Below are 25,292 nucleotides of genomic sequence, written 5' to 3'. Positions count from 1 at the left end.
GCGGTATAGAAAATGGATGGATGGATGGATACAAATCTGGCCGAGTAGGCGTTCATGGAACTGAACCAGTGTGTATGCACAGGAATTAATGTTCTTCCGCAAGATAACATTTTTTGTGTGCACCAGGGGAGCAGCAATGTGTATTCAAGGTTAAAATGCATACATGATGGCAGGTCTGCATTTGTTGTGTGTATAAATAAAATTGTATTAAGTTAGTAAAATGCAATGGGTTTTGAAGTCAGACACTGGTAAGACATAATTATCTACTATAAATAAATGAACTTTCTAGAAAAAAAAGATGTACTAACCTGTCAAGAACTTCATTGCGGCGGTTCAAGATCTCAGGTTTGGCATAATGGTCTGCTCCAATGAGCTGGTTGGCAAAGGATTGCAGAGCAGCAATTTTCTCTTCCTGCGTAATGAGATGCATTCAGTTATAGAAAGAACAGCAGTCATCACTCAAGGTTACAAAAAAGTGCAGCCTGTTTTACCTGCACATTTATGGCCTTATCAAAGTCTTCATGTTTCTTGATAAGCGCCTCAACACTGTCGAGAGAGTCTCCCTTGTCATCACTTGCAAGGAAGGCTTCACGAGCTGCCATCCAATTCTCAGCCTGCTCACAGTCCCTGCTGAAGAGCTGTTCAAAAGATGCATACAGTACACAGCATAGTCAAGAATTACATGTACACACTCATCACATTACGCTTTATTCTATGGTTTCAGACTGCTCTGTAAAGCTCTACTTTACATGCACTGCTTCTAATTGGATCGTTGACCAAACACTGTCTGCCTCTGAAACATTCAGGGGTGACGGTGCTCCTTTCATATCCTTTTAGCTGTGGTTTTCTCGACAAGGAAAAGGGATGCTACATGCCAGCAGCTAACTGGTACAAAGCGGGTAGTCAAAAAGATACTTTAAAGTCTCTTCATCTCATAGACTTTAATGTGTGTAAGTAATATCTGCCTTGGTTCTTGTAGTTATATGCTTTTCATACTACTTAAAGCTGCTTCCTAGAGGGCACTCACTTTTGAAGGTGCTGCAAGAATTCTATTTATTACAGTATATCATGATCATCTTTACCTGGAACTCGAGGCACTGGTCCAACATCATGCGGCGCTGCACCCAGGCTTTTTCCAAGTCAGCACGCTCGCTGTCTAAAGCCTCCAGTCTCTGCTTGATCTCAGGACTTGCATAATGACCTTGGGCCAACAGCTGCTGTCCAAACTGCTCAAAGGCTTGGAAGGTGCCAACACGAGCATCTATCTCAGTGCGGTGTTCCTGGAAAGATAAAACGCATTGAAAAGGAAAGGAAGAATAGTTGATGTTATACAAATAACGTCTATGTCTTTATACTTGTATATGCTAATTAGCATATACCTGCCTGTCTGGAGGTGGGAGACGAGGAAAACAGACACGTGTGTACATGGCAACGTATTAAGCCTGGCAAAATGATCAAGTTCATTTTCATTATTGTGTGATTCATAATTATTGTCCCAGGCCTCGTGCACACGAGACTTTTTTTTCCTGAATGAGAAATCTTGTCACGTTTTAATCTTGGGAGTGAGATGTTGTGAAACAAGATCTTGTGACACCCCTATTTCTGAATGTATTTTTTTTTTAAATCACAAAACGTCCTTGTTAGCAACCTGTTAGCTTGCTAATACATGGAAACAGGAAGCGAAAGTCAGTTCCGTCGCTCGTCTATGAAGTCATCAGTGGTTGACTCCAATTCCTTGCTAACTAACACCGCTACGCCTCAAAAATGTTAATACAAAACATGTTTTTATAGTTTTACATGCATAAAACAATTCTAAATGGATATAAATAACAAATGAAAGCAATAAATGAACTTTTACCTTCACTGAAGACATGGTTGTTGGCAAAGACAACGTTGTTGTGAGATCAACACAGACACCACCTTCGTGTTTTGCTAGGAGTTATTTTCTCAAATTCAGTCATTATTCTCACATTCTTTATCAAAATGAATAACTCGTGGTAACACACGAACGTGGTGTTAGTATTGATCTCGATGCCACATTGCGTCTTTGTCTCGTGTCTTCATTGAAAGTAATAGTAACCTTAACCCTTTCATTCATCATCTATATGCGTTTATATGCATTTTGAATTATTTTCTGCACGTGCACGATACTATAACTCTAAAATGTGTTTTGTGTTAACATTTTTGGCTCTCTGGAACGGATTAATTGGCTTTACATTATTTGTTGTTGGAAAAAATGATTTGGTTAGAGCAGGGATCAGGAACCTTTTTGGCTAAGAGCCACGTTTTAAAATATATTTCTGCGAGAGCCATATCATATTTTGAACACTGAATACAACTAAATATATAATAAGTCTAACATTGTTAAAGTGTAACTATCCAATAATAAATAAAATACTTCTTACTATTAATGCGACTTCTGGTGCTGCATGGTTTTGCACCATACTCCATATCTTTCTTTCTTTTCACCATCTCCTTCGTCAAAAAGGGTTGGCTCTGCAGATTTAGCTATACTGACTATTTAATTAAAGGAGGGAAGTTTACTTCTTGACATCTCAGCGACCCGGGTAGAATTGAGTTTTGGTGTCTGACTCAAAAAATAAGATAGCTGGAAATGGCTTTGGCCACCCGCATTGTGCGAGAAAATGGATGGATGGATTAAAATGCAAAAAACATTTTTAACATTGTGATTTCTGTAATGTTTACTTTAAAATGTCAAATTAAATAAATGTTATCGTGTTAAGACATGTCTGAGAGCCATAGGTTCCTTACCCCTGGGTTAGAGTCTAACCTTCTGGAACGGATTAATGACACTAAACAAGGTTCCACTGTATTATTACCTGGTGTCGCTCCAGAAGGGCTTCAGCTCCTGTCACATCTTTGGCTAACTCCTCTGAGGACACCAATCCTCGGATTCCGTTAATCCAGGACATAAGATCTCTGTGTACAAATACAGGTTGATTATTAAACACAAACATCAATTCCAGGCTGACAGTTTTAAAATAACGCTAAGTAGTGTTTCGTGTCTAGTTGTGGTAATATACATATACTGCCAAAACGTGGTTGTGGTCAAATAATGTGTCTACACCTTGCAGGGTTTCTTCTTTCTTGACTGGTGCCTTGCTCAAAAGGTACATTGACAGTGATCATACAGGCTAGCATCGCTCCACCTACCAGTTAAAATTATTTTGTCTGCAGCGGTACTCAAACCATGACCCCCCAGTTCCAAAGCTCTTTAAGGCAGCCATGCTTTTGACTAAAATCTGGGGTCCTCAACCACCATGCTGCAGCTCGGTATTGGTGTGTGGGCAACAAAAAACATCAATACATATTTTATTTTATGTTTTTTAAAATATTTTTTTCTATTTTATGTCAAATTAAATTTAAATGTATATCAATTTTCTCCAATTTAATCATAATATACAATCAATTACTCTGACAACACCTGGGAGTCCCAAGCTAGTCGTACGTGCGATGCCTACTGGCCGGCGTGTACGTGAAGAAATAAACCACATGAAGCGTTCTTACTGAAAAACTCCGCAGGTTAAAGAGGATAATGTGGTGACAAAAAAGCAAACTTCAGCCAAAATGACTGACAGCATTTTGGATGAAAGTAAAAGGGACTATCCTGTGTGAGAATTTTCAAGTCAATCTTTGGGTCTTTAGTAACAGTTTATTTTTCCTCCAGTGTATTCTAGTCTTAAGTCACACAAGAACCTCTGCTGCGCTCACCTGAAGTCCGACACAAAGCGTTGCAGGTCATGCGAGTTTCCAAGTTTGTCTTTGCGCTGGTCGGCACGTCCAACCAGGCTGCTCCAGGCGGTGTTAAGCTCGGTACATTTCTCTTGAATGTCATCCACTGCTTCCGGGTGGGACTGGATCAGACGCTGTGCTGTCTCACCAAGAGAGTTTACCTGCATGCGACAGGGAACACCGTGAGAACAGTTTTCTAAAAATCTTTGACACAACGAAAAGACAAACTGACCTTGTCGCCCAAGGCTGCCAGGTCTCTCTCAAAGCCTTCATGCTTTCGCTGCAAAGCCTGAACGCTGGCCAAGTCGTGGCCGTAGTTGTCTGTGTTGAGAGCCTGGTTCTTTTCCTCAATCCACTCTTTAGTTTCATCTGCATCTCTGTGGAAAACAAAGGGAGTTGCTCATTATTTTGGTAACACCATGCTTCCAAGATGTTTAACCCAGTGGTCCCCAACAACTGGGCCGGCGGGAAACTTTCAGGCACAATGATAAGTTAAAAATGTATTTTTTTTTAATAAACTTGCAAATAACTGCATCTAATTGTATCTACATTTATATAAATTTTGGAAATATCGGCAATTATCTTTAAAAAATAATATACAGATAGAATTCCCACAATTTTTGCATGTTTATGTTGTTTGTTGCTAAGGGTGACGAGTCCCACTTTGTTCAATGGCGTCAATTGTTGGACACTACCATTGTCTGTATGAAGGATTCTTACCTATGGAATCGCTGTACTTCATGGGCACTACCCAACACATTGCTCCTCTCTTCGGCCAGTTGCTGCAGCGATTTCCAGCGGTTATTCAGTTCCTGTGTCATGAAACAACGTTGTGCTTGTCAGTACGTTAGGTAATAAACAAAATGAAGATAATGCCACTTCAACGGTGCTGTCCGTCTTCAGCTCCAAACCTTTTTCAGCCAAATAATATAAGAGCGCCACCAGCTAGCACATGTTATTACCAATAGTGGTTTAAAAGAACAGATTGAAGAAGTAAATGCTTACTTCTTTACCTTACCTTTATTCATTCCCATATAGCAGATGAAGATTAATCAAGTTCAACTTTGTAAAAATTTCCTTTGAACCGGATGGGGTTTTTTTTATTGGTTTGCGGCACATTCTAAAAACATAATTTAACTAGAAAACTTAAAAAAAAAAAAAAAGCAAAATTATGCAGTAATTTTACAAGAAAAAGTAAAAATTTTCAGAGAAAAAAGTTGTAATCTAACAAGAAGAAGATATAATTTTACGAGAATAACTTGAGGAAAATGCATGTCATTTTGATAGCATGAAGTTGAAATATTAAAGAAAAAAAAGATGCAATTAAAAAAAAAATAATGAGAAAAAAACAAAACAAAATTAATACATTTAAATAATTAAAAAATATAAAAATATTATAGGAATAAAGTCATACTTATGAAAAGAAAATTTACTAAAGCAAAGTTGAAATAGCTAAAAAAAAAACCCAAAAAAAACAATACAAATGGAAAAAACTGTAATTTTATGAAAATAAAGTCAAAATATTAAGAGAAAAAAAAAAGTTCCAACGAGATAAAAATTGCAATTTTACAAGAATAAACTCGTAATATTGTGTGGAAAAAAATGGCATTGGGGGAATGAATGTATTTGCTATTTTCTCTCATCCATAAAGGGTCAGAATGAAACATGGACAAAATGTGTTGTGTTCAGTAAAATAATGACAGCATTTCTGGTCAAATTATTCCGTAGTCGTAAAGCCACTTTGATTGAGCACAAACGACTTAAAAATTCTTAAAGAAGGTGTGGATGCTGACTCTTACCTTGATTGAGTTGAAGTTAGCTGTTGTTTGAACGGCCAGACGTATGTTCTATTGGGGGGGAAGATGGCAGACAGGGAAGGTCATGTAACTTTATTTCAAGAGTATTTCACTTTCTAAAACTCAGCTCAGCAACAAAGAATCAAAATAGGAGTGTGGTCAGAATTTTAATCAAATTCAAATATTGACTAGTTTGTTACAAGCAGTAATAGTAGTCGGCGGCATTAGTTAAGTCAACAGGCTGACACATCATGTTTTTAAATCATCTTGTTTTGTTACTTACTTGCATGTTAGATTTCAATTTGAAATAAGTTTCTCATTTAGTTTTAGTCACACTTTAGTCATCTACATTAATTTAAGTTGACTAAGTTTCACAAAATCTTTATCACCTAAAAATGATTGTGTGTGCGAAATCCAAAGGGCCGAGGTATTAGTGTATTGTTAACTTGTCCCTACCGTCGACAAGACCAAATTACATATGACTGCATTTCATTTCTGTTCATCCGCAGACGAAACTGTCAGTTGGTTTTGTCAGCTTTGAAAAATAAAATTAATAATTAATAAAATTAAAATTAATAAATCATTGCACTTCAGTCAAAATATTAATGATGATTATACTGTCATCTTATTTACATGGCATCAATGTAAAAATATACCACTCCACCATATGTCATCATCTCTATTTGAATATATTAACTTCATCTTTGAGGTGTGGTGGTAATTGAATCACACCAATTACCAGGAATTCTTTGACTCGGGTCAAAAATAAAAAAAAAGTTGCTGGGATTTTGTTTGGAAATGGGACAAATGCAACCTTGTTAAGCATGTTGGATATAAAGTAAAGCATTAGCAATACTATTACAGTAGTATGCATGTTATGGATATGCATATTGGTACATGCCAGTCCCTGCCTGAGATACAAATGACCAAGACAGTGACATGGCATAGTTACAAAAGCTAGATAAGGACTGCAGTCATGACTTTAGGTAAAACCATCTGTAAAACCATCTGAATACCTACTACTAGTGCAGGCTTAACTCTATGGTAATTTCAAACAGTGTTTCCATGTATTTTCTGGAACTATACATATTTACATATTTACCTTCCATGGAGATGCAGTTTTGGAATCAGTTTCATTCTGTTGAAGAAATAAGACACAGTTATGTTTGCTGAATGTATTGCTTTGTCTGGCATATCAAGCACAATGTGATGTAGCTTACCATCCTGCCAGGCGCCGCACCCAATGCTTCTTGTTGCTGCAAATGGGGGAAAAAAAAAGTGAAGGCAAAGTTGAATGGAAGCACTGAGAAAGGTAAGTCAATCTTACCTGAGCTTGAACTACGGGTGCCTCCTCAGCCATGAGGCCTTCGGACTCCAGCTCAGAAGCCACTCTGTTGATGTCCCTCAGGCGTGACTCGTTAGCCTTAAGGTCCTGCAAAGCCACACAACAAAACAGCATTTCATTTGCTTCCATGCCACACTCACATTTTACCCAGAAATGGTCATGGTTCTCTTTTGGAAACAATCCGTTCAATTCCCAAACAAAAACGGCGCTGTTCAGTATTCCCTCACGTAATTTCTTTATTGGATTATTTTTCTTATAACAAAAAAAACAAAAAACAAACATCAACCATGGAGAAAAGAGTTGGCAGTTTTACTTTGGTTTTTTACACTTCTGGTGTCCAGAGATAGAGTACACGGCCACGGTCCTATTGCTCACAGTAGGAATCCGCTGTTAACACTTGGGAACGTAGTGGTGCTGCGGTTCCCCGGGAGCAGAGGAAGAAGCAATGGGGAGACACCCTGTGCATCGTCTTGGGGAAAATGTCTCTCCAAGACGGACGTATCACACGTCGGCATGACTCTCACTTATTCTTGTGTGCTTCTACTCTCCACTTTGTAAGTGTCCACACTAAGAGCAAATATTGCCATGCTGATCCACTGTCAGAAAAACTTAAAATACAACCATTGCATTTATTCTTACAAATGATTTTAGTTTTTTGTACATACAGTGGGTACCCGCACATTCGTGATTCAGTAAATTCCTCGCAAATTCATGTATTTTTGGTCCAAAAAGTATATATTTTTTAAAAAGCTGCTGTTAATGGACTACAATGCTGATGGGGATGTCATACAACTTCATATTAAAAAAATCTGAACTATCCCTTTAAATGTGTTTAATAAATGTGTGAGGCTTAAACCTAGATTGCGCATTTGGCATTTAGCTGGTTAGCTTCTGTCACTAGCGAACAATGGCTAGTGAAGAGAGAAGGGGAGGGCTCTGTAGCTGAATGTAATCTAATAATTAAAAACAGTCACTTTTATTGCAAACAATCCCAAATTAGAGGATGTCAACGTCAAGCTAGCAGGAGGGTCTGGAGAAGGGAGAGCCAGCCGTGTGTCAAAAATATAACATTTATGGGTGTATCAATTATTTGTAGATTTTCACCATTCGCTGGTATGCGTGAAAGGCGGGGATCTACTGTACTCTGCTCTCATTTGTTATTGTTCGAGAATACTACCTTCTGGAAATCGTCGAACTTCTTCTGCAGGACCTCCACTTGCTCCAGGTCTGAGCCCACCTCTTCATTGGTGAGGGCATTCTCCTTCTCATTGATCCACTGCTGCAGCTCATTTGCTTCCCGGAACAACATAAACTTCTTGCAGCTCTTCTCCAACATGTTCTTGCGTTTCTCCCCGAGGTCTAACAGCGTTCCATACCTGCAAGGACACAAGCGTTCCATATAAAAGAAGGAAATGCTGTACAATAGAAAACGCTGACATGCGATGTACTACTCCCATAAAGAACATGACTTCAACATAAATCAATCATGAGAATGTGATGAATACACATTTGGTATGTCATCATTTCTAGTCCAAAAGACATTTCACTGAACTGTTTCCATACTTCCAATAAATCATCACCAACTGGGTCTCCAACTATTCTGTTTTTTGAATGAATGTACAATTACACAACGTGTTTTTCAAACACATTCCAATTGAGAACCCAGTATGATGATACTTGTATCTATCACAGCAAGTGATATCATCAGATATGTTCTATGGTTGAGCAAAGTTTACATTATTGCAAATGACGAGACAAACAAGACCCGCCTACTACTTTAACAAAACACGCTACATGTGCATGGGATAAGTGTGACCAGTGGTCTCAGCACAACACATCTTTACGGTGGCTGAGGACAGAAGACTAGGAATGCAATGATGTGCGATGCTTCACTTGGATCTCAGAGAAGCGGAGTTATCTAACGCGTTAACCTAAGTAACTTAGGAGATGTAGCCATGTCGCCCAGTCCCAAATTGTATGCTTCAAAGTAGAACATGTCAAAATGTGCCAAAAAGATGACAAGGTTCTAGTAGCAGCAACACCGCTGGTCTTCTACTCAAAACCCACTTAAAGGGACAGTGCGGATTTTTTTTCTTTGCTCTTTGCCAATGAATGCAACTTGCTCTCATTGATACTTTGCTCAGTAATTGAATGTTGACATGGCGCGCACACGCACACACACACACACACACACCCACACACACACACACACACACACACACACACAAGAACATAACAATTACTTCAGAGTGGGGTGTTGAAAAGTTAAGGATGGGCAAACTCTGATTTTTGATTGATGGATTTGGAATTTCATCAACGTAAAGTTTGCTTTCATTAAGTAAATACTGTGTATGCTGACAACATGTAAAGTACAGTGGAAATACAGGGTTTGCCCTACAATTTTTTGAAGCTGTGGTGGGTGGCTCCATGGGAGGGCGGACTGTTGCCACTGTGTCATGCCGCTATGGCGTCTGCAATTTTTTTTTTTTAAATGACTACACAACATCCGCTGGTGAGCTAGCAGTAGCTCACTAGCGGATGTTGTGTTGGAGACCGGTCTCCACCTATTGGAGACCAGTGTGACAGCGTTACTGTCTAAAGCTGTACACACGACCTGTTTCAACTTTGACACACAACTGGTGTTTTGAAGACAAGCCCTAAGTGTTATAATGATAACAAGAGAGCAAGATTGTTAAGTGACACTTTAAAAAAGTATGTTCTGATGATGATCGATGATTGATGTACAGTAGCTAGATGCCGCTAGCCAGGCATGTAAACAAAAATGGCAGAAAAGAATGAGGTTGAAACATGAGCGATCACACACGCTGGTAGATAGGCTTAGCATGTGACAAGCTCTGTCCTGCTATTCTGCATTTCTTATTTTGATTAACCAAGGAATATTTTTTTTTATAAGAATGGTTGGAATATATTTTTTTGTTGAAATTTTATTTTTACTGTGGAAAACACATTGTATTTCTATGCTTCTGAAAGTTGATTTGGTGGAATGCCCATCCCTAACCAGCATGATAGAAATGTGGTAACAAAGAACACGGGGCACGGAAGTAGACACTAGTTCCTACTCACAGCTCTTCAACCTGCTTCATGCGCATAGACACGCTGCAGGCCTCTTTGGTGACAAGCCTTACCAATACCAAGGCAAGATTACATTGTTAGATGCAGAAAAAGGACAAAAGAGGAGACAGAGGTGTTTTAAGTTGAAAAAAAACAGCAGGAAAAAAAGTGCTGAAGAGGGAGGGGAAAAAAAAGTATTGTTAAATGTTGGTCTTACTGATTGTCAATTTGGTCTTGGCGAAGTCCAATGCTTCCATGTTCATCCAGAAGGTTTTCCCTGGAAGAGGATTGGTTGGGATCCAGCTTCTTCACATATGCAGCAGGAACAAATCCTTGGCGGTCATTCACCTCTACTTTCCACCAGTCCTTTAGGACAGAAAATATTTGGTTCAATAACAGTTGCAAGGAGGGCTGAGCTGTCATACCATCCACCATCATTTTTGATACAAAAGTGGCAGATTTCTGTCTCCCCAGCCTTTTCGTCCAGCTCCTCCCGGCGGATCCCAATGTGTTCCCAGGCCAGGTGAGAGACATAGTCCCTCCAATGTGTCCTGGGTCTTCCCCGAGGCTTCCTACCGGTCGGACGTGCCCTAAACGTCACAGTTTAAAAACCACTAAGCTTGTCCGTCACATGGTTCCTGCGGTATGAGAAAAGTGGAGGTCCAGCGCGGCCACTACGTGCAAATACTTTGGTCACGTCCTGTATTACTCCTCACAGACAGAACTGGGGTTCAACGTGTTGAAAGCACAGGCATGTGCTGTGCTGCCAAAAGTCAGACTTCAATAGCGCCAGTGTTAGCTGCCTCATTAGCACTGAGCGCCGCTGGTATGGCCGCGCTATTGTCGGTCACATACTACTCAAGTCGAGGGTCACCACATGTGGAGATGTGATTCAGAAGTCGAGTATAAGTGGAATAAAATGTTTACTCTCCACTGAACAACAAGCAACAACCACTTCACGTCTCAGTTGCTAACAGAGGTTTGTGGAAAAGTGTGCCCTGAACATTCTGCGTTTTTAAAGATTTTTTTTATTGTTGTGACCCTCTTGAGCCACTTGATTGCATTTATTCTTATCTTGCTTTGTTTTGTTTTTTTTAATGAAGAAAATTTTTATTGTGTTGTGACTTGAGTTGCAGGATTAACACAGTAGACTGCATTTTCTTTATTTTTTTATTTTGAAATAATTTATTCTTTGTTATATATTTTAAATACCTATGTTCCACTTTCGGGTCTTATTATATGGTTTCAAAATAACTGCTTTCAGGACTTTTTTCTCTTTTCAATGAAGCTATTTCAACAAAACATTTTAGAGCTGATATTATAATACTGTGACACTGTGATATTTTTGCTCAAGGTTATCATACCAGCCCATGCCTAGACTGACACATAAGCTCCGACATGGAATAGGTGGCAATCATACAGCAACACCACTGGGACAAACTACTACTACTACTTTCTGCAGTACTAATTTTTTATTATTTTTTTTATATGCCACTTACTGTACAAAATTGTCACATCATCAAGTATGCCATGACTTATTGTGTTGTATGAATGGTAACAGATGTTTATACAGTTGAATTATTTACCTTCTGTCATCTAGTGGAAGAACATTTCATTGTTCTGCCTGTCACTGTAAGTCACTGGCATAGCCAGACAAACAAAGATACATTATTTCTAATAAGTAATCATTTTCAGACTGATTAAGTGAAACAGGATCATTTCCTGCGGCACATCTGATGCTTCTCATTAGGGATGAGCCAGATACTCATTATAAAAGAGTATCCGTTCGTGTGGCGTTGCTCAGTGCCTCCACTTTATGAGGTTTTCCTCAGCTGCCCTCTATTGCGGTTTGTATCTAATGTTACTTGGTAAGCTTGTTTGGTAAAGTACGCTGTGCATTGGACAAGACAGCGCTGTGCAGGCTTGTGGTGCGTCAGTCGCTTATGCATCAACTCAACTGAGGTAGCATGACTGCTTTTTTCCTTGAAATGTATTTTTGTCATCATAAAACAGGCGTGTTACCTACAATATAAGAATTTTGTTCATTTTCAGTTGGCAGTACATAGACATTGGTAACAGTAACCTGCATTGACTGGCCACAACATTAGGTGCACGTCCACAGTAGTACAAGAGCAACAACAAACATTCTTCCTGTATGGCCATCATATCATAAGATATCACACCCCTCTCAATACGTTGCAGTATGCACGTTGCAATCTTTAACTTGTTTTGTAACGTACGCGGTGCATTTCACAAGACAGCTGTATACGGCTCGTGTGTCAGTCACTGCCGATGTTTTTTTTGTTGTTGTTGTGCTTGCTTCGAGTTTGGCTGGTGATATAAAGTCAGTTGGAAAACTTTGCTTGTAGTACTGAATGCGGTGCTTTTGAGAAAACTACAGTCAACAAGACTATTTCCCTCTTTGCCATCAATGAATGTCGGCATGAATCACCAACTTCACACAGATTATTAAAAAATAATAAAATGATAAAAGATCACTTACATGCACAGTACACATATAGCTGAATAATAAAAAACAAATATAGCAACTTCTGATCAACCCATGTCAATTTCAGACTGTAATGTAGAGATGTAAGCCCCGCCCATTTCCTGTTAAACCACGCCCACTTTCAGTTTATACGCCGCCCACTCCGAGTACAGATACAGATACAGATAATTTAGATGGGTGAACAGATACAGATAGTGGTGTACTCGCTCATCCCTACTTCTCATGGTACACGCTCCCAACAATTTTCGTTGACTATTGCTCATGACTACTTTGTTGCGACAAAATGTTTAAAAATATTTACGGGACTTTTTCGGGCCGCACGGTCGATGAGTGGTTAGCATGTTGGCCACAGTCAGGAGATCGGGAAGATCTGAGTTCAAATCTCCATTGGGCATCTCTGTGTGGAGTGTGTGGGTTTTCCAAAAACATGCATGTCAGGTTAATTGGAGCGTGAATGATTGTTTGTGTATACGCCCTGCGATTGGCTGGCCAGTCCAGTACCACGCCTCTCGTCCGAAGTCAGACGGGATAGGCTCCAGCATACCCCCGCAACCCCAATTAGGATAAGAGGCATAGAAAATGGATGGATGGATGGATGGATGGTTTTTTGATAACTTGTATTGTATATTGTGGTATTTGATTTATTTTGCACAAACAGTGTTTATTTTTAAAATGCATCAAGTGGCATCACAGTAAAAGAAGCATCGTGTGTTCATTCATTACATGACAGCTGATAGCTCGATATCAGTGATGAAGTGCTGGACAATATTGGATATCAGTAAGAAAGCCAATCTTGAGCATCTCTATTTATTTACGTTGTGATGTTACATATTGTGAGATGCACAGATTTCATCTTTACCTTGTTGGTGCTGTTTAGAAGGGTGAGAATGTCACCCTTCTTCATGGTAACTTCACGGGGGCTCTTCTCTTGGTAATCATACAGGGCCAGGACAAGTTCCTTCCCAGTCTCATCATCGGTTGGTGCAACTTGTTGCTGTTCATTCAAAAGGATACACAGGATTTATTCAAGCTAAACAAATGAAGAACATTTAGGATGACATTTGCAGAGCTGCCAACAGTTGCAAGCCTTCGAAAATCTTGCCACTTCGATCGCAATCTTAGCATTACACATTCACACAATATGTATCTCTTCTTTTCAGAATTTTAATGGCACACATTTTTTAACTTCAATTTCCGGAAGTCTTTGTCAGAATCCGAAGACTTGGCAGCTCTGGATTTGCTTCAAAACAACTTTTGTGCAAATGAAAGAGTGTAGTGTTTACCCTGCAAGTGATAGCCTGTTCGTTCAGGGCCTTGATGCTACTTCCGTAGGCACTCAGGTCAGACATCAGCGCCTCATGTTTCTTCAGTAGAGCCTGTCAATACAAGTCATAGCTGAATAAGCTACAGCATTTTTTCAGTAAGAACATGACATATAGAGATGTCCTGTGATATCACCACTTTTGCCAAACCTAATTTTACAACTTTATTCTTTTGTTACTCTTGTGTTACTAATAGTGCTAAAATTATAGCGGAAATTGTGAAAATTAAAATGTAGTTGTGTGACGTTATGCTTGTAAAAATGTTTGTCCTGGTGTTAACATTTTTTTATATAATATTATGACTTTATTTTAATATTTCTACTTCATTCTCATTGGCTTTGTTAGTTTTCTTATTTCATTGCACTTTTAAAATGCGTTTAAAATGAGGGCCGATTAAAAAAAAAAAAACAGTCACAAGCCGCAAATGGTCACCGGGGATGCACTTTGGACACCCCGATCTATAACAACGTTGCCAAAGTATTGCATCGGGACTCAAAATTGGATCAGATCTGTTTTAGAACACTGGGACTTTATTCCCACAGTATTTTGACGTTATTCTCATAATATCACAACTTATTCCCAACCTAGTTTTCCAAAAATTGCAACTTTATTCTTTGTTTTGTTACTAATATTGCAAAAATAAAATTTTTTCCTCATAGTATTATGACGTTATGCTTGTTACAAATGTTGTCGTAATGTTCGAATTTTTTAAAATATTAATATTATGACTTTATACAAATATTTCTACTTTATTCCAGTAAAATTACTGCTCTGTTTTCCATTTTTCTCAAAAGACACTTTTTCTCAAACTCGTATCAGATCTGAGGCCAAAGAAACCAAACAGAGATTGATGCCAAAAAATTGGCAAAAAGGATTGTGGAGACAAAAAATGCAGATGGGGACATCCCTAATGACAAACTTGAAAAATACAAAAAAAAGACATTATGTGTTTCCCCCTCCAAAACTGTGTTCACATACCTCAGCAGAGTCTTCATCTTTGCCATAGTCTGTGCTCCCCACAATGGGTTCCTTCTCCCTCATCCAAGACTCCGCCTCATTGGCATCAGCAAAGTATTGTTGGGCCTGCAGAGAGTCTTCAAGGTCCTGTCGTCTCTGGACGGCCTTGGCCTTCAGAACGTCCCAGCGTCCATGTAGCTCAGACAGTTTTGCTTTCACATCCGCACCAGCAAAGTGTCCTGGAGATGGCAGTACACATTAATGGCGTAGATGATAGGTCCCATGCATTGAGCAGGTAAACAAAGGTAAAAAATAAATACCTTCGTCCACCATGGCCTCTCCTTTCAAGGAGACTGCTTTTATACGAGGCTCATGACCAGTGATCTCAGCCTGGAGGGCCTGGTGCTTCTTCAGCAGATTCTGGACACCAATTAGATCTTTGCCTAAAGAAACATTTATTGTTAATAACTTTATCTGATTTGATCGGAATCCAAGGGTTTAAATGCTGCATTGCAATGACATCATACATGCAGAGTGTTACTGCATGGAAAGATACAGTACATTGCAGCATCAAGGTCAAAGCAGTTTAACAATATCACTTCATTCACACGATGACTGACAACAGTACATACACACTCAATGCATTCAGAGGAAGTGGGGGTTTTACCGTACTCAGCTGGGCATGGTTCTAATTGCTATTCATGCATTTTGATTGGCAAAATCAGCTAATCATTTTAACACTTTAGGATACATAGCTAGAAGTAACAAAAATTAATTCACATGCCTATGTTAGCTTGTTGTCTTTTTATCTTGAGTTTGTTAGGCGATGCGTTCTACATTCAGCTGCAACAATTAATCGAAAAGATTAATCAATCATCCTATTAATTGACAATTATTTTGGTATTCAAGTCATAATTTGTGTTTATTTAAAAATGGAAATATGCTCTTATTTCAGCCTCTCAAATGTGATTTTTTCCAAACTTACCATAGCAACCATAGTTGAATCAGTGTAATGCGCTTAGTGTCACCTTGCATAAACACTATGCGGCTATATTTCATGTATTCCATGCTAATAATAAAAATACAGAAATATAAGTTTCATTTGAGACAACAAATGGCACCAATTTGCTGGAATGGCCCTTTATGAGTTTGCTGATTATCGTCAATATGTTTTTACCTCTGTTTGTAGAGGCAGCAATGGGCTCTTTCTCGCGTATCCAAGTCTCCTCATCTTCTACATCTCGGAAAAGTTGTTGGAGTCGAAGAGAGTCAGCCAGCTTCTGTTTGCGTGCAGCCATGGGCTCACGAAGGGCTTCGTAACGAACTACTAAAGCGTCCTGTTTCTTCTGGATGTTATCAGCATCAAAGTGTCCAGCCTCTTGGAACTGTCGAGCCTGGATTATTATTCCATCAATGCGATCCTGATAAATTCAAAATAGATATACACTTAGCGTTGTAAACAAGAATAAACATAGCATCCCTTACCTTATGAAAACTCATAATGGTATGTGTGTACCTGGTGAGCAGTTACATCAGCCTCAAGAAGTGCATGCTTTTTTTGAAGGTTCTGAACACTGGTTAGGTCTTTGCCGTAGTCGTCTGAGGTCAAGTGGCCTTCAACCTCATAGAGCCACAACTCAATGTCCTCCACATTCCTGTTAAATTGCTGCTGTTGGTTGGCCTCACGCAGCTTGATGCCTGGGACAAAACAGTAAATAATGCATTATGTACATATTCATAGATATAATACTGTTGCTGCATCACTTTGCAGAACCAACCGGAATCAAGTTTGTGCCACATTCGGGAGAGAGTTACTTCATAAGAATGCCATTTGAATACTTAGACCAGTCTCGAATCATTCCTGCACATTCGACCCGAATGTAGTAGGAATGTTAAGAATACTGTTACAGCAAAACAGTTTTCGGGCCGGCCACAAGAATGTGCCCAAATTTTTGGAATGCACTCCAGGAATAAACCAGGAATTTTCATTCCGATGGCATTCCCGCTCATTGCGCGTCTAGTGTGACTAGGGTAAAGGCAATTAAAAGATGTGTTCTGGCCCCACCTTTCAGCTCAGTGGCTTCCAGCAGTCTCTTCCACTGGGAGCCGACCTCTTCCATACGACAGGCCACCTCAGTGGAGGCGTAATGTTTCCCATCAAGCAACTCTTGTCCAGACTTTTGCAGAGCATCAATGCGGCTCTGGTTGGCTGACAGCTCTGCTTCAAAGGCCTGGTGTTTCTGCACCTTGCCTTGCAAGTTCGAAGGGTCCTGCAGTCAAATCATAAAGTCAGGGTTCGCCGGCCACAACATGCATCCATACCATTTCGATACCCCTCAGGGATCCACAATATCACAACATGAAAAACATCCTTGTACTCCATTTTCAGCTCATCAGTCAATCACCTTGTAAGCTTCATCACTGGCAGTCTTCATCTTCTCATTGATCCAGCTCTTGAGCTCATCAGAGTCCCTGAAGAACTGCTGAAGGTGGAAAGAATCCTCCAAGGCCGAGCGACGAGACTGAGCGCGCTCATGTAGGGCATTGCGACGACTGAGAAGCTAAAAATATGCAAGAAATCAAATCATCTGTGGAGTTGTCTTAAACAGTGATTAGATGAGCAAGATGAGACTCTTACAGCATCTCTGCGTGTAGCCACATCCTCTTTGGCGTAATGGTTGTTCTGGATGAGTTTAGTTGCAAATTCATCTAAAGCCTGAGGATGTACAAACAGGTCAAAGTGCATCCTGCAACGCTCGAGATCACGACGGACTTCCAATGAATGGTGATTGATTGAAATATATTTGAAAGTAACTTACAGTGATCTTCTCTTCTTGAGCGCTAAGAGACTTCTCAAAGTCTTCATGCTTCTTCAGCAGTGCCTCCACACTATCCAAAGAATCGCCAAGATCTTCATTCAGAAGGAAAGCCTGAACAATGATGACACACCGCAAGTCAAACATTAACACTGCACTCCACTATACAGTCTTTAACTCCTCGGACTGGCTGACTCAATCCAAGCGGTTGTCGACATAACCCAAAAAAATCCTTTGACGATGTTGCATAGTGTAACACAGCACCACACTTCCGGTTGCCACCTGACCACGGCCGGTCGCGAGTCCCTTTAAGTTCTGCGTCAACCTGTCACTTCTGCTCATCACTGTGGCCGGCATGTTTTCATTGTTCGTGCTACAGTGCTTGACTGAAATTACTGCATTGATACCATTGCCTTTTGCGCTCTGAAAAAGCCTTTCTAGGACATCCTAAAAGCCTCTCAGCAGGATTCTGGTATTGACCACAACTCCTGGGAGACTCTTGGACAGGATCGACCAGCATGGCAAAAAGCAAACAGAAAAGGAGCCGTAGCCTACGAGGCACATCGCATCCAAATTGCGATGTTAAAGCGCACATCACGCAAGTCTCGTGCCATCGAAAATGTACAACCACAAGCTGATGCTGCACTTTCTCTCCCCTACTGCACATGAACCTTCAAGGCTCGGATTGGCCTCATCAGTCATCTACGCACCCACCCCACCCCACCCCACCCCACAGATGAATGATGTATGAAGATGGTCTTCTTCTGGCAGGAAGGACGAGGAAGAATTTAGCACAGCTGCAAACAAGGTCAGCATGACTGAGTTAACGGCCGTATTTTTTAAACTGCTGTATCATTTAAGTTTATATTATAGCTGAACGTTTTGCCACCTTTCATTTTGGTAGTTTTATTCGTTTGTTCGTTTTATGTTACTTTTTTGATGTATGACCAAGTGGCGATGTAGTTTTGAATTGGCTTTGATTTTTATTGTATTATTATCATCCAAGTTTGTCTCAACTGTATAGCAAATAAAGTATAATAACAGAAAATGTTAAGATCAGTTAAAAAATAGTAAGAATTTACATTTGGATCCCTGTTGGATCTTTAGGAGGTTCTAACCTTTGCTTTAAGATGCAAAAAGAAGAAATGGGAGTGAGAAAATATTTTTTGAGCAAGCAATTAATTGCAAACAAGCATTAAAGGCAAATGGGCTGTTCATCAGCTGATCAAAAGCCAATATCTTGGCAAAAATGTGGGTTCAATGTCATTTTCTGTCAGGTATCACAAGGCAATGATCTCCTGAGGGCAAAGGCAAAAAAAGCTTTCTCTCTTTGAACGTGGCCGGACTGTTGAGCTGCAGATCCAACAGTGCAAAAAGGTAAATTCTTGCAATTTTTCAATTGGTCCTAAAATTTTAATCAGGAGTATATAATTGTCAAGTTATTGTCCAGAACTGTTCTAATTCAAAGTAGGCCTCACACAGTATCTCAAAAGTGAGTACAACCCTCAGTTTCAGCAACTATACTACAGAAATGAAGCTAACCACCAAAACGGTACAGGTGGTCCTCGGTTTTCAATGTTCCATGTTACTGTTTCATGGTTGCGTGTGTGGTTGTCACATTCGCGGACACTCAGAAATTACAAAACTCTAAGCAACTAAATAAGTAAGCAGTGTAATTTTTATTGAGATGTAAAGGTTGCTACTGCTTTGGCTTTAATGTGCTATTACTGTAATGTATGTCCTTCAAGTTCATTTAGGTAGAATATAAATGACTTCCACCAAATTTTGAATTGTATCAAAGTCTAAGAACGGAAGTCGCACATAACCAGAGAACCACCTTTATGTTCCCACAGAAAGAAACTCTGCAAATGATTATCACCAGCTACCTCTTGTTTGCTCATCCAGTTGTCCACTTGCTCAGTGTCCCTGTAGAAGAGCTGGAGGTCCATACACTGCTCATACTGCTGCCTGCGAAGCTCCCACAACTCCAACAGAGACTCCTTCTCTTCAGTCAGGACACCCAGCTGTGCACAAATAGATTTACGTTGTGGGACAAACAGTTACGATTGTGTGACAGTAAAAACGTATGTACTGATGTACTAACAGCTCAATTTGTATGTTGACACGGTCTTACCTTTTCCTTGACTTCCTCAGAAGCATAATGTCCTGTGTTGAGCAATTCACGGCCAGCCTCATCAGTAGCTCTAAAGCTGTCCTCATGGGCATCAATCTCTCCCTGTGTGACATACAAATATGATCACTCATTCATTGTCCCGAGTTGCACAGTCACAGCTGATGTGGTGCAAGGGAATGTACTTTATGCTCCTGATGGCGGTCAAGCAGAGCCTCAGCTCCAGCGACGTCGTTAGCAAGTTCATCAGCATTAATGAGGGCCTTCATCTCTGTCACCCAGCTTGTAAGATCCCTGAAGTCTGCAGTGAAACGCTGAAGCCTAGACGTCAAGAGAGAAGCATATTTTACATACATGACAGTAGCAACCATATGAGGCACATTTTCTACAGTATTTTCTAGCATTGTCAGAAAATCATAGCATTACTAGTCAGATTACCAACTGTCCTGTGCTGCAATGCACTGACATCCTTGCATCCTGGTTTACCTTTGATGCTCTTGTAGAATTATTGGGAAGCAATTAGGACTCAAATCTGGTGACAATTTGCTGCTATTAGGGATGCATGATACATTTTTTTCAAGCCGATACCGATAACTGCTTCTCAAGAACAATACAGACAACTTTTTATATCTATTATTTTTTTTTAGTTTACATTCAAATGTATTTTGGAGGTAAGAACTGGAGGTAAGAACGACTCTAAGAAAGTTGGATTTCACAAACTAATATCCCGACCAAATATCATCACTACTATTAACAAAGCTTTTTTTTTTTTTTTAAATAGCGGCTGCTCAGAAGCATAAAACTTGGTTCAAAGGGTTTTACTTGCGGGCAAAAGCTGTTATCTTCAACGATGGAAAAGGGCTGGTCATCCAACGCCATCATTTCTGTGATGACAATACAGATCGCCTGAGCCCCTCGGGTCGTCTCCTGCCAACTTTTTGCATTTTTCTAACGCTGCAGCAATAGGAACAAACCCCGGGCCCCAGACGTCATAGTGAGGCTGGTGTTTCAGGTGGCTGATTAGATTTGAAGGGTTGAAGTTCCGTGTTTTGGTCCTCCTTCCTCACAAAGAATTTGGTGGAACTAGCATGCAAAATGTGTTTCTTCCTCTGAAACACTGAATGTTTGTTCCTAGGGAAGTTACAATAAGCTGTTTGCAAAACGTCACAGGGAGGAGTACAAAGAAGCGCTTGAGTTGGCAAAACGTCACAGGGAGGAGTACAAAGAAGCGCTTGAGTTGCTCACCAGCAGAGTACGGGTAATCTCGCCTCATTTGGAGTGTTGTTTTTTTTTTAAATTATCGGTTAGTGGAGCTATTTCCTAATCTTATCAGCTTTATCGGTATGACTTCATATTTGCTCATATCGGCTACCTTGGTGCTACCTTTTTTTTTTTTTGCTTTGGTGCTACTTGTTTACCCTCGCTCACAAACATTCTAATGTGAGTGTCTGTGTAGCTTATTATAACAACTCCGTACACTAGATGGCATCGTAACTCTGCTTTTTAACAAACCTCACACGCACATAATAGAACTAACTGGGTCACACATTATCTGTGCATAAATATTATGGCGATCTTGAGTCATACAGGAAATAGTCAAGAGGCATTTCCACTAGCTTAAGGAAGGGTGTATGTGGGTAACAACGACCTAGCGCTAACAACAAACAAATAACTTTTATATGCAAAGTGTCCACAAGGCAAGCAGGGTACTGCCACAGCAACTCCTGTTGTGAAAAGGGGCACACACACACACACACACACACATGCGCGCACGCCACAAAACCAACACCCGTAAATCCTGAAAGCATCCCCCCCCCCACCTCTTCCCTCTTTGTGTACAAAAACTACGCCCTATGTAACACACGCGCATTAGTTATGTTTGTTGCCAGATAATAAAAGCGATTTGACAAAGTTTAGCTACTAACATTAGTTATCATTGAATGTATAGCCTATCATATCATGAATGTAAATTGTGGATCATCTCTCTGAAACTGCATTTGTGTATCTGTACATGCCACGGAAGTCAACGTGAATACCAGACAGTGGTGACCAATCATTGTATTGGCCGAATGACAATTCACGGCAATTTTTATGCTGTTCAAGTTGTTATTGTGAAAAATACAGACATATTTTAGGTAGATCTATTTAAAAAACACGATTGATAACATAAGCCAGTTGGTGGTGGTGGTCTTATATTTTTTGGTTGACAGAAAAGAAACTTTAAATGTTTAAAAACACGTCCTGGCCTAACTATGCAAATTATACCATGACGTTACCTAACCCCCCCGCCCGTGCAATGCAATCCCAAACATAGATTGCAGTCCTGTGGGAAACACCGTACCGGTAAGCATCATTCAGGCGTGCATGGCGCTCATCAGCCAGACTGTGAATACGCTCCCAGTTTGTCACAAGTTCATCTTTCTTGACGTGGATCTGGGAGGCATTTTGGGGATGTGTTTGCTGCAAATGCTCTGCATCGCCACCAAGTGTGTTGACCTGATGGACAAATATAATTTAAGTCACAAGTAACTCATACTTCTGTTACCTAATCTCAGGTCAAATAATACACATGGAAATTCTTGCCTTATCTTTCAGAGCATCCAAATCTCTCTCCAGACCCTCATGTTTACGGAGGAGAGCCTGCACACTGGCCAGATCACGTCCAAAGTCATCAGAGGCCATCAGCTGCTCTTTCTCCTTAATCCAACTGATTGTCTCATCAACATCCCTAATGGTCAAATACAGCAGACAGATTGATAATTACGCCATTCACGCTCAACAGATGCTTTAAGAATAACCAAATATCGATGAACATTATTGCTTACCTGTTGAAACGCTGTACCTCAGCAGCTCCAAACAGTTTCCCTTGTCTCTGCTGGGCCAGGCCCTTCAGGCGCTGCCAGGCAGCATTTACCTCATCCTGCTTGGAAACGATCAGTTCCACCTCAGGATGCTCCTCTTGTTTCAGCTTGGCCGCCAGCTGGTTCACTTCATTCACTCGCTCCTCGTGTGCTGCGAGGTCTGTCTGGAACTCCTCAAACTTCTTCTGCAGAAGCTCCACATGCTCAAGGTCCTGTCCCAACTCCTCTGATGTGGCTATGGCCTCCTGTGGAGTACCCACATCCCAAGGCATACCGTCAAATAGACTTGACATTACAAACAGGGCTGTCAAAGTTAGAGCAAATTGTGTTGACCGCCACTGCAGGATTTCAAAGTTTAAAGGTCTGGTCAATCTTCAATTGTAACATACTCAGAAGACCTTTGATTTGGAAAAGATGCTCCCTGGTGTAAAACTTCCCTTTTTTGTTGTTGTTAGAATGTCAGGCATCAGCCCGACCAAGTTGGACAGTATATCGCTCCTCAGACAGAGATTAAAATGGTTGCATATCTAGAAGTGGGCGCATCTTTTCCAAGTGAAAGGTCTTCTAAGTGTTTTCTGGGTCTGTGGTAGATAAGCATTCTGCCATACTTTATTTAAAACAGAGTGGAAAATATTACATTCTTAACAAGTTCTATTGTACAAGATGGCAGCTATCATTTATAATATCCACCCCCACATCCATAGATACATATATGCCTAGAAAAAATATTATGTTTATATTGCAATTATATATTAAATTAGTGATACATATTTAAAGCTTTGTCTTCAATACAAAAGTTTGTTATTATTGGGTGTTGGTGTCAACATTTCAATATTTCAGCTTTTTCTCATTGTGTCTTTTGCTCTATTTTTAACATTTTTGCTGTAATGCAATAACAAATGAGCTATGGCCCGCGGATGGCCCCCCAGCCGCACTTTGGCAACCCCTACGTGCTTGTGGTGTTGGCTCTATGATCAAACTACATCTCGGCTTGTTGGCTTAGTCTCGTAAGCAAGCGATGGGACGCAACGCAGCCCTACTGAGTCGCAGCTCCAAGACCTTTTTAGAGGTGCACGTCTTTGGAGTTATTCATTTTGAGGTAGCAAAGGCAGATATTGAGCCATAGTCATGTGCAATAACTACTGATGTGTGCACAGACACGTTACTGCACTCACTCTCTCTCCATCACTTAACCGCTACATGCTTTTGCAGCAACGCGATCAAGTGTACGTGCACCGTTACCTCCGGTCAGGTTTTGGGAACTGCGCTCTTGGCTGGAGCTTGCGGGTTGCTGGCTGGAGGGCGGCGAGGAGTTGGCATGCCTGTTGGTCACTCTCCCGGGAGGGCACTGATGTATTAATATTCTCGTGATCGACAGGTAAAGATCGACCAGTAGCTCTCGATCGGTTGGTGACCCCTGGTTTGTATCATAGTGATTGGAAATTGTTCACCCCTTTCTTCTGACTAGATGAGTTTTCCATTTATCTTTCTGTAGTTGTCAAATATGTTGATTCCGAATGAATGTTTTGAGAGTGCAAGGTTTTATTTGTCATTGTTTTTCATGAACTTAACATTGTAACAGTTGACTTTTGACATGTTTTTTTATGATGTCGTTGTGATTGAACACTGCAAGGAGCAAGCAAGTTTTGCGTGCACTCCACTCCATTTAGACTCCCTTGTCAGATTTTGAGTCAGTAGGTTCGGCGAACTTGTCATATATTTCAATGAAGGAATGTGGCATTAGCACAAGCCAAAAAACATGATGATTTAATTACTAAGGGCTAAATAAGAGAAGTTGTTTACTTTGCCACCCCTAATGACTGGTGCATAAATGTGGGATGGAATGGGTGGAAAAAAAGCATATACTAAAAGTAAAAGATGATAAATACATCTAGTACCTTATCACTGATCCAGCCCAAGGCATCTTCACACTCACGGATGTACTGGACTAGTTTTTGAGCATGCAGGAGATGCATCCCTTTCTCCTTAGTCCTGAGCAACAGGAGATCCCATAGACGGCGCAGCTCATCCAGGCGGTTCTAGTCCGAGAAAAGGTTGATTAAAACATGGTATTGTTTATTAAAAAAAACATTTTAGGTGTATATAGTATCATATATTCAAAACCAAATGTCGGAAAGACTCAAGTCCCACAGCATTCCAAAAAAAGAAAGTTCTTCACACCAATCACACCTACCAGAAGATACTCAGCCATATTAACACTTGAAACTATCGGTCTCTGTTGTGTCCGGTAAGGCGTGTAGGACTGGGTAAGATGTAATGTCAAAAGAGCATTCTTTAAAAAAAAATAAATCACCTATCTTTCAGCGGGATAGTTTTTGCTCCTTAATGCTGTTGTCTGTCCTATTATGGGTACAGTATAGAGTATTCCACATTGATCAATGCATCGTCATGTCTTACTCGAATGGTCTCAGAAGCAAAATGGCCTTCTGTGATCATCAGGCTTCCAATGTCATTTAGTTTGATGATGGCCCCTGCATTGGCCTGAACTTCAGCCTCAAAGGCCTGATGTTTCTGCAGCTTCCCCTGCGAAACGTTACGAGAACGGTAAATGTCATGAATACAACATTCAAAAATAGAATACAATACCTTTATTGTCATTATACAAGGTACAACGAGATTAAAAAAGGCTTCTCCTGTTTCAGTACAAACACAGTAATAAAAAGTACAAAGCTCAATGAAAAAACAAGCTCAATAAAAAGTCCAAAACAC

The 25,292-nt window shown here is 40.2% G+C and overlaps 1 protein-coding gene across 4 annotated transcripts in view; it reads right to left on the bottom strand.

Annotated features, from left to right (window-relative positions):
• sptan1 (spectrin alpha, non-erythrocytic 1) overlaps positions 1-25,292 on the bottom strand; it is a 57,387-nt gene that overhangs the window by 21,549 nt on the left and 10,546 nt on the right. For 2 of the 4 annotated variants that reach the window (XM_054758142.1, XM_054758143.1), the window contains exons 3-34: positions 24,981-25,106; positions 24,461-24,601; positions 22,527-22,807; positions 22,285-22,429; positions 22,043-22,197; positions 19,887-20,022; positions 19,705-19,806; positions 19,457-19,594; positions 17,574-17,684; positions 17,393-17,470; positions 17,160-17,315; positions 16,820-17,024; positions 16,271-16,452; positions 15,932-16,175; positions 15,075-15,197; positions 14,776-14,993; positions 13,759-13,851; positions 13,335-13,469; positions 10,184-10,332; positions 9,979-10,035; positions 8,072-8,270; positions 6,877-6,981; positions 6,770-6,805; positions 6,652-6,687; positions 5,553-5,600; positions 4,474-4,565; positions 3,986-4,130; positions 3,733-3,914; positions 2,841-2,940; positions 1,083-1,280; positions 492-638; positions 309-412 (exon numbers count right to left, since the gene is read on the bottom strand). In XM_054758142.1, coding sequence (XP_054614117.1) covers positions 309-412; positions 492-638; positions 1,083-1,280; positions 2,841-2,940; positions 3,733-3,914; positions 3,986-4,130; positions 4,474-4,565; positions 5,553-5,600; positions 6,652-6,687; positions 6,770-6,805; positions 6,877-6,981; positions 8,072-8,270; positions 9,979-10,035; positions 10,184-10,332; positions 13,335-13,469; positions 13,759-13,851; positions 14,776-14,993; positions 15,075-15,197; positions 15,932-16,175; positions 16,271-16,452; positions 16,820-17,024; positions 17,160-17,315; positions 17,393-17,470; positions 17,574-17,684; positions 19,457-19,594; positions 19,705-19,806; positions 19,887-20,022; positions 22,043-22,197; positions 22,285-22,429; positions 22,527-22,807; positions 24,461-24,601; positions 24,981-25,106 — 4,367 coding nt within the window. The remainder of the gene's footprint in view (positions 1-308; positions 413-491; positions 639-1,082; positions 1,281-2,840; positions 2,941-3,732; positions 3,915-3,985; positions 4,131-4,473; positions 4,566-5,552; positions 5,601-6,651; positions 6,688-6,769; positions 6,806-6,876; positions 6,982-8,071; positions 8,271-9,978; positions 10,036-10,183; positions 10,333-13,334; positions 13,470-13,758; positions 13,852-14,775; positions 14,994-15,074; positions 15,198-15,931; positions 16,176-16,270; positions 16,453-16,819; positions 17,025-17,159; positions 17,316-17,392; positions 17,471-17,573; positions 17,685-19,456; positions 19,595-19,704; positions 19,807-19,886; positions 20,023-22,042; positions 22,198-22,284; positions 22,430-22,526; positions 22,808-24,460; positions 24,602-24,980; positions 25,107-25,292) is intronic. The other 2 variants (XM_054758144.1, XM_054758145.1) reach the window with 1 other exon arrangement.

The sequence above is a fragment of the Dunckerocampus dactyliophorus genome, chromosome 17, assembly GCF_027744805.1.
Source record: "Dunckerocampus dactyliophorus isolate RoL2022-P2 chromosome 17, RoL_Ddac_1.1, whole genome shotgun sequence".
Taxonomy (NCBI): Eukaryota; Metazoa; Chordata; class Actinopteri; order Syngnathiformes; family Syngnathidae; genus Dunckerocampus; species Dunckerocampus dactyliophorus.
The sequence above is the reverse complement of the archived record's forward strand: the minus strand, read 5'-3'. Positions and strand labels throughout refer to the sequence as shown.